The sequence below is a fragment of the Hemitrygon akajei genome, unplaced genomic scaffold (assembly GCF_048418815.1).
Source record: "Hemitrygon akajei unplaced genomic scaffold, sHemAka1.3 Scf000053, whole genome shotgun sequence".
Taxonomy (NCBI): domain Eukaryota; kingdom Metazoa; phylum Chordata; class Chondrichthyes; order Myliobatiformes; family Dasyatidae; genus Hemitrygon; species Hemitrygon akajei.
The window spans coordinates 4,614,872-4,624,885 of NW_027331939.1; the positions used below are offsets into that span (position 1 = coordinate 4,614,872).

At 44.2% G+C, this 10,014-nt stretch overlaps 1 protein-coding gene across 1 annotated transcript in view; it reads left to right on the forward strand.

Annotated features, from left to right (window-relative positions):
- Window positions 1-10,014, forward strand: part of LOC140721274 (uncharacterized) — a 349,814-nt gene that overhangs the window by 187,591 nt on the left and 152,209 nt on the right. The window contains 1 exon segment of the mRNA XM_073036123.1: window positions 4,031-4,051. Coding sequence (XP_072892224.1) covers window positions 4,031-4,051 — 21 coding nt within the window.

Genomic DNA, 10,014 nt, shown 5'->3' on the forward strand with positions numbered 1-10,014 from the left:
AGCCGAGGGCCGCGCATTGGTACGAGAACCATAATCGGCACGGAGCGGTGCACTGCAGGAACAGAAGGAAGTGTGATTGACAGGTGAGCTTCACCACATCCGCTGTTCTGCATATACTTACAGTGACGCTTGAAAGGCAATATACCTGACAGTAAATCAGGAGAAAGAAAATACAACTCCCTGGCAAATAATAAAACAGCCTGGGAATCTACGGATTTTGATCACAGGTCTCTGGAATATCGCTGTGGATCTTTTACAGTGTTTGCAGAAATACTTGCAGTGTATTTTATTTTAACACATGTCAGCTGTCACTGTGATTCCCATCACTCAAACCGCCCGGAATGACTGAAACGAACGAACGAAAAGAAAGAGCGAATGTTCCCCTTTAACAAAGAAGTGTTCTCCATTTCACCCGCCTGAACAAACGCCTTCCCTCAATTTCAGAAGCGAATGTGCTCCGTCAAATGTTACAAATAAATCGACTTCAAGATGAATGCCTAGTTTAAAAGCAACACAGATTTAACAAATATCCTATCTAAATAGCTGAAGCCAGGTATCATGGAAAATAAAATGGAAAATTCACATCATATTTTGTTTTAAAGTAAATAGATTGCAAGATCCATTGAGGAGTCAAGTAAATGACACGGGAACAGTGAATAAAAATAGTTTAACGTAAGTGTTTGTGCAGTTAGTTGTCACTAATGTCCCTGACGTGATACGCCACGCTAATTGCCTCAGTGGAATTGCTCTCACCTCAATAAAAGTCTGCTAAACCGATCCCCAGTCCATCTGAGCAGCTGGAACGTTCCGCACAACTGAACGCTGCTTCTGACGGAATATGGGATATTCGACGATTTACAACATTGCGGCCATTTTCTATCCCACACTTGTAGCTGTTGGTGTCCCCGGTAAGATGCCGGAGCTGGTTACTTTATGTATGGTACCGTCGTTACTCTGCTGCGGTGTCCGCACTGTTACTGAGCACAGATGTTGCCGTCGGCTGAAACGTGTTTCCAGAATGGAGGATTCCAGCTTCTCATTGTTATATTTTTATTTTCGTACTTTGATTGAAGTGATTTTTCTTTTGTTAATTAGGTTCGAGCCGATATTGACATTGTTTCATAATTTCACCTCGCTAGACTTTCTGAAGTGATGCCGGTCTCTGCTTTTCTGGGTCCGAGTCTCTATCAGTGCAGACACTTCCACCTTATGACAATGTGGCAGCTTGTTTAAATGACGGTCCAGTCTATTTTCGACACGTAGATGCGTCCTTACATAAGTCAGTAAATGATAAATTGTGTTTTGCATCTTTTGATTCCACTTTCTCACCGCTACAAACAATCCCTTCAAATGTTTCTCCCCTAATAATGGAAATGATGTTGTTTACAATCTTCCGTTCACCGGTCCGTGAGTCATTGAACTCGGATGCCTCGCTCTAAACTGTGGGAAGGTCTCCAATCTACTGACACTCACATCCGTCATTGTCCTCCAGCCGGAGTGCAGCGACGGGTACCACACGCACTGGATTTCCACTTTCCACTTCCAAACAGACCATACCCTGCATAGCATCGGTAAAATGGGGACATTCAAGGAACTGGCGATATTTCTACTATGTTTCCAAATTTCTTGCAGTTAATTTAACGGCGATTGTGATTCTATCTCGGGGAAAATGCGGAGTCTCCAAATGCATCACCCGTTACCTGGTTGGAATGGCAACAGCGGATCTGATGGTGGTTATCGTTGTTGCTTTAGTGGAGCAGACCAACAATATCTACATTTATTCCAGAACCCTGCTCATCACTCCTGTATGCGCACTGACACTTGTATTTCGGGTAGTAACGACGGACTGTTCTGTTTGGTTTACGGTCAGTTTTACCTTCGATCGCTTCATCGCAATATGTTGCCGAAAGTTGCGGGAGCGATACTGCACTGAGAGAACAGCAACGGTTGTTATCGTGACCGTGGTTATAGTGAGCTGCGGGAAATGCGTCCCGTTTTACTTTGCCCTTGAACCTTACGTCATCATTGACAACACGCCGTGGCGGTGCATCCGCACACATGAATACGCTACTTCACCCGTGTGGAGAGGGTACACATTACTGCAGAGCATTTTAACACCACTGCTACCAATCGGCTTAATCCTGGTGTTTAACGGGTTAACCGTAAGACATATCGTTGTGGCAAATAGAGTCCGCAGAAGGCTTCCGCATAGCAGCGACAATCACAAAGATGCCGAGGTGGAAAAACGCAGAAAATCGATGATTTTGCTGTTTTCTATATCAGCTAATTTCATATTATTTTGGATGCCCTATGTAGCCCATTCCCTGAAATGGCAAACGCAAAACTATTTTTACCAGGACAGATATTTGAGTTCCCCGGTATACATCCTACAGCAATTTGGGTTCATGTTACAATTTCTCAGCATGTGCACCAATACTTGTATCTATACACTGACACAGAGGAAATTCAGAGAGGAGCTAAGGAATGGAATGAAGTATGTGTTTACATTAAATGGCCATGTGTGTAGATAACGCCCGTGTCTAATGAAAATTCAGCGGAGTTTTCAAATAAAGTCGTTTTACAATGAACAGATTTGGTAAATATCTCATAAATTCAAATAGTCACATGCCTGCTCATCCGGAAATTGCAAAATTGGCGGAAGATTGTTTGCTTCATACAGTTCAGATAGGTAGCAATATAAACGTTCAATGCACCTGGCGTGATTGTCACTTAGGTTGAAGTATGTTCCAAACTATCACAAGGACAGAGATGGATTCAGGAATTTCTGGGTTTTACATGTTTCAAAATGGACAGGGTCGGGTAACAGAGCGTAAAGGGAGTGCGTCGGGAAACCAGGGATGGTATCGCAGCTGCAGAAAGGGAGGACAACGTGGAGCTTTCGTTTGTTAATACACTGGGAGACGAACACTGTTTCTGTTCTCCCTTTTGAAATGGGCGCGATCTCCCCACGGAGTATTCTGTACAGCCGCCCACAAGATTAACAAAAAAAAACCCACAACGGGAACAGTGAGGAACCGACCGGGAAGCGGAAACTGGACATGAGCCATTATTGGCATGGGCAACTGCAACTTCCCTAATAGTCTTTGGCACCTACCCAAGGTAAAATGTTTAGGAATGGCATAAATTCACAGTTGAGTTCAGGAAGGATTCATGTCACTATAAGAAGAAAGGCTGACTGGCGAACTTTCCGTACCAGATCTAATATTAGAAAAGGAAACGGGTCAGGTGACAGATCTTTCCGCGGGTCTGCATTTCAGAACAACAGGGAGAACTTCCCGACAGTTACCTTGCGCAGAGTTAGGAACAGGGATCATGGGATCTATTTAATTGGGGGTCAGTGATGTGTGGAGCTACCTGGCAGGAGCTTAGGAACGTACATTGGGAAATGATGCTCTCGGGGTATTGCGCAAAAGATATGTGGGGATTGTTTAGGGAGCACTTACACAGGGTTCAGTATAGGCTTGTCTCAGTGACGCAGGGAAAGGATGACAGCGTAAAGTAACCCTGGGAGACAAAAAAGTTGGAACAACACATCAAGAGGAAGAAAGAACGATACTTATAGAAAAGGAAGAAAGGATCAGGTAAGGCTACAGCGAGTCACAATGTTGACAGGAAGGAATTTAACAATGGACTTAAAAGACTTATAGGGGGATTTGAGAAATCCTTGACGAGTTCAAACTGTGAAGAACAGGAGGAGACTGGAGAGAGTGTGGGCAGATCGGAGGTAAAAGAGGAAAACTTGTGTCTGGAGTCCAAAGAGGCGGTGAAGCTCCTCACTGAATACATTGATCAATGTGAACACAGTGGCAAAAGGCAGATATGCTAGAACATGCCGACGCTAAGAAAGAGGATGCTCTGGAAATTTGGAAAAAATTATGATAGATGATTCCCCGATGCCGCAAGGGATATAGTCCAGGTAATTTTGGAAGGGGATCTCGGATATTGCTGCGCTTTTGGACAGGATATTTGTGTCTTTGCTGGCCACGGAAGTAGAACTAGATGATTGGAGTGTGGAAAGTGTTGTTCATTTGTTGACGAAAGATAATAGGGATAGTTTTTGGAATTATAGACCAGCGAGTCTTACATCGGTTGTGGGTAAACTGCTGTAGAGGATTATTGAAGAAGGAACTTATGAGTATTTGGAGAAACGTAGTCTGGCTACGGAGAGAAAACATGGCATGTTGTCCTTAATGAGTTAGAGTGAATTATTTGAAAGTGAAAATAAAACAAACAGATGAATCCGAACAGTCGATGTGGGTGCATTAATTATGGTCAGGAGTTTGATCAGTTCCCCATAGTGGACTCATTCAGAAAGTCAGGAGGCATGGGATCGAGGGAAACCTGGCTACGTTGATTCAGTATTGGCTTCCTAACAGAAGGCAGATGATGCAGTAGACAGAGTGAATTCTGGCTGGAAGACAGAGCGCAGCCGTGTTCCTCAAGCAGAGTCGAAATTCTGCTGCACTTTACAACTCTATTGCGAGTCTGCAGTTACCAGTGCTCTCAGAAATAGGGCTGAGGAAATAATCCATTTAATCTGATCACACAGCAGCACCTGAATAATTAATGGAATGAGGGCTGACGACGTCAGCAAATCGCTGAGTGATTGACTGCACCAGCGCGTTTTCTAAACTGACCTGTCATTTACATATTACAGGGCAAATGCTACAACGACTTCAAAGCATCTTTTCCAATGGAGCCCTACAACTAGAAACCAGCATTTCAAAGTGTTCAGCAGCAGCTACTGGTGCTCACTAAAAGAACCAGCCGTCCAAAATGGCAATCCGAATTCCCAATTCAAGTACACACCAATTTATCCGAATGCCAATTTACCTCTGAATCGTGGTTTTATCATATCGGGTGTAGATACGCTTATATTTCGATCCATTTAACCCTGAATCCACATGGCCGGTGTGGAATGCGTGTCTCTCTCTGAAGTCAATAATAAATGAAACATACAAAACTACACAAACTAAAAACGCAGCGAAGACAAAGCAAATAATCAGGTTCACACTTGCCTCCCTTCAAAACCATCGCAGGCAATTGGAGAATACAGAATAACCATCCAAATTACTTCAATGTTGCAAGGACAGATGGATCGAACAGTACCAACGACTTTCTAGATTGGTCGGTGCTGTGTGACACTGAAGTTCTAACCCAGATACACAGTCAGACAGGTGTTAGGAAACCACTGCAGAGAAACAGGGTCTCCAGCCCGTCAGGTCGGTGAGGAATTATTTAAACTGCCTACTCCCATCGGCCTCACCCGGACCGTGCCCATCCATATCCCTCTCATCCGTGTACTTCTCCAATCATCTCTTAAACGTTGGCCTCGGAATCTCAATTACCATTTGTGTTGGCAGCTCTGTCTACACTCTTACCACCCTCTGAAAGAAGAAGTTTCCCCTCATGTTTCTCTTAAACATTTCACATTTCACACTTCACCCATGATCGTCAGTTGTATTCTCGCCCGATATCAGTGGAGAGAGTCCGCTTGCATTTACACTCTCTATACGCCTCATAATGTTGTATACCTCTATCAAATCTCCCCTCAGTCTTCTACCCGCTCGGGAATAAACTGCTAACACGTGAAATCTTTCCTTTTAATTAAAAACATTCAGTCCGTTACGGCACTAGCCGTATAATTTTTTTCTGCATTATTTTAATCTTATTTTCATCCTTCCCGCACACAGTTTTCCAAATTAGGCCCCGATAAAGCCTTAAACAACAGCAAGGTAACGTCACTACTCCTGCACTCAGTACTTTGGTCTATGAAGGCCAATGTGCGAAAATCTTTTTTTACGACCCTGTCTAACTGCGCCGCAACTTTCATTGAATTGTGGACCTGCATTCCCAGATTCGTTTGTCCTGTCGTACTCCTCAGTGCCCTATTTCTCATTGGGTCAGACCAACCCTGGCTGGTCCGCACAAAGTGCAAAATCTAACTCTTGTCTGTGTTAAATGCGATCTGACACTTTTCAACCCATTTTCCAGCTGGTCCAGATTCCGCTTCATGCTCCGGTACTCTTCATCACAGTCGACTACACCGCAATGTTGCTATCATCGGCAAATTTGCTGATCTTGTTAACGACATTATCATCCAGATAATTGATATAGATTACAAATAACAACGGGCACAACAACGATCCCTGGGACACTCCACTCATCACAGGTCCGCAGTCAGAGAGACAACCATCCATTACCACACTCTAGCTTCCCCAACGTACCCAATGGCGAATCTAATTTACTACCTCATCGTGAAAGCCAAACGACTGAACCTTCTCGAGCATCCTCCCTTACGGAACCTTGAGAAATTCCTTGCTGAAGTCCCTGTTAGACGGCATCCACTGCCTTGCCTTCCACACCATTCTTGATAACGACCTCGGAAAGCTCTGTGAGATTGGTTAGACATGACCTACTACGCACTGGCCCATTCTGACTATCGCTAATATTCTTGTTTGTCCAGTTACTTCCCTTCATACCCCATGACCAGCGTAGTCTGAACAACGAGGACAATTCATCATTACATAATACTTGGCAAGTCCCTTTCAAGCAAAGCTATCGAGATCATCCAGCGGTCGGGACTGATATTTATGGCCTAATATTTTTTTAATTCTCCTGCACTTGATTATCCGACGCATTGAGAGTCGTCTGGAAGAGCAAGGCGTTGTAGCTTTAAATAATTAATCGATTTACTTAACTATAGCAAGACACGTTACGCTCGGTCGACCACAGAACATAGAATATTACAGCACAGTACACGAAGTTCTGATAGGCTTTCAACTAATGTAAGTTCGATCTAACACATCCCCCCTGCATCTCCATCAGAATCAAAGGTTTCAAAGGTACATTTAAAGAATCAGAACCAGATTTAATATCACAGACATACGTCGTGAAATTGTTAACTTTACGGTAGCAGTACAATGCAATACAGGATAAATAAATATAGAGAAAACAAAACTGAGATACAGGTGGCGGCGGGGAAAAAAGCTGTTCCTGAATCGCTGAGCCTGAGCTTTCAGGCTTCTGTATCTCCTTCCCGATGGTAACACTGTGTAGAGGGCACGTCCTGTTAGTGGGCAATGTCAATGATGGACGCCACTGTGACAAGATTCATCCCTTGTAACAATGATCAATGAGATACACATAATCTGTATTTACCAACAAGTATATTTTATTACTTCTACTAAAACCACGTAGATTTACACACTGTCGCTGACAGCAACATTGCGGGTGTAGTCGACAGTGATGAAGAGTACAGAAGCATGAAGCGGAATCTGGACCAGCTGGAAAAATGGGTTGGAAACACTTGTCTTAACAAGTAGCTGCTCCTCTGAGCATGGTCTCGGGTTTATTGCTCTGATTAGATTGTCCCAGAGTCAGGAATCAGTTCAGAGTCCACGTCCTTCACGTAACAAATGGCGACTTGTTTGAGAATGGTCTCAGGTTTAGCAGATCATTACCTGAAGCTTCCTGTGTCCACATTGAGCTCCTGTGATTAAATTATTCCAGTGCAAGAATCAGTTCATAGCCAACAAATTGGGGGGAAACAGACAGAACTGGTTTGTCTGCTTCTCTGTCCTTGATCAGTCTGTAGTTCCTTTTGGCCAACAATGTTTAATGAGCCATGCAATCTGACACGACGGTATCTTTCTCGGGTCTGCTGTCGTCTGTATGCACAGGGGTGGATGCTGGAGGTTTTGCAGAGATGACGAGAGCTGTAGGGGTCGAAGGGGTTTACAGAAATGCGGTGTGATGTAGGGGTTGGAACGGTTTTGTTACGTGCCCGTAACGGGTTAAAAGAATCAGCATAAATGGAACACACCTGGAGTCTGGTATTGTTACAAACAAAACACCACTTATCAGTATCCACGTAATCTCGTAATATAAAACCCGATAAACCAAACAGGTTAGCAGAGTTTATGCAAATGTAAGTGTGTAAATATAAAACCCCAAACTTCTTCAGCTTAGGTGGTAAATGATACCGTCTTACGATGGTATAGGAATGACGTCAGTTCAGTTCGTGATATTGAGTAGAATTGAGAAGAGAGAGAGGTGATTTGTTTTCCAAGTAAACTGATGTCGTCGATCTTTCCGTTGCCTTCCGAAGTACCTGTTAAAGTTTTGTGATCACACAAGAGTACCGCATTCACGCAGTAAAGCTATCAAAGGTTAAACACACCGATAACATTCCACCGGTCACCCCTTTCCCACACTGCGATCAAAACCCACCCTTTCGTGGGCACTGAAAGTTCATCCAGTGTCTATTTCTTCTGTATTTCTGTCAGTGTCTTCCGTGTATCTGTGTGTCTGTCTGAAAATCTAGCTGACCTTGTATATATCCCAAACATGCTGAACGCCAGCTGTCCATCATATAGCTCCGCCGTTCCGTAACCATGGCGACTCACGAGCTGCTCGGTGCTCTCTCTCTCTGAATCGGTGTACACCAACGCTCTCTCTCTTTTTAAAGGCACAGTCCATATTGAATACACCTTAGCATCTCGTCACAGTTTTTACAGATAGCGAGGGGTGTCAGCACACTTCTCCACCAATGTGGAAATGCAGTTTACCTGTAGTACCAGACTGGCATTTCTGTCTGTAACAAAATGAAACCCGTCTTGTGTCGGAGTGTTTTGCTAATAATGTTCGTGCAAATTTATGCTGAGTGATCCTGAGTACCTGACTGCAGACCGCAGTCCCTACACTATAATTGCAGAATATGGCATTAAAGGCAAAACTTTTGACAGTGCGGAGGATCAGAGGGATCTTGGGGTCCGAGTCCCCAGAACACACAAAGCTGCTACACAGGTTGACTCTGTGGTTAAGATGGCATATAGTGCATTGGCCTTCACCAATTGTGGGATTGAGTTTAAGAGCTGAAAGGCAATGTTGCAGCTATATAGGACCCTGGTCGGATCCCACTTGGAGTACTGTGCTCAGTTATAGTTGCCTCACTACAGGAAGGACATGGAAACCATAGAAAGGGTGCAGAGGACATTTACAAGGATGTTGTCTGAATTGGGGAGCATGCCTTATGAGAATAGGTTGAGTGAACTCGGCCTTTTTCTCCTTGGAGCGATGGAGGATGAGAGGTCGCCTGATAGAGGTGTACAAGATAATGAGAGGCATTGATCATGTGGACAGTCAGAGGCTTTCCCCAGGGCTGAAATGGCTACCATGAGAGGGCATAGTTTAAGGTGCTTGGAAGTAAGTACAGAGCAGATGTCAGGGGTAAGTTTTTTTTTTACACAGAGAGAGGTGAGTGCGTGGAATGGGCTGCTGGCGGCGGTGGTGGAGACTGAAACGATACGGTCTGTTAAGAGACTCCTGGCTGGTTACATGGAGCTTAGGAAAAGAGGGCTATGGGTAAAGCCTAGGTAGGTCTAAGGTAGGGACATGTTCGGCACAGCTCTGTGGGCCGAGGGGCCCATATTATGCTGTAGGTTTTCTATGTTTCTACTCAGACGAAGGCCACTGGGTTTGTCCAACCTTCCTTTAATTTGCTCTTACTAATCAATCCCAAATGCCGATTGGCCACTAGTTGATTGGTCACCGATTGCTCTATTGCACTGCCGTGAGCTGCCCCTCGGACAATGAGCCTTTTTGAAGTCCCCTCCTCTCCAGCTTTCCGATGTCCAGATTGGCCACCGGACTTACCTCTCAGTGATGACCGTGTCAATGACAGCAACATGACACTGGCAACCGAGTACATTGTCTTAGACAAGATACCTGCCAAATCTAATGCCACTCCCCTTCGCACTACATATGGACTGCTGCCTATGTTTGCATATTGATCTGTTGTCCCCACATGTTCATTGATCTCTTTCCCTCTCTGCAATGTGAATACTCCAGTTAAAGCCATTTCCTGCGTGTGTGTTTCTATTTGATATGTAGTTACACAGACACAATTCAGGCTGACATTTGACTACAGAAGTGATGACCATAAGTTTCTCTATTCCTCCAACCCTGAGACAATTTTAGATCTATATTCTT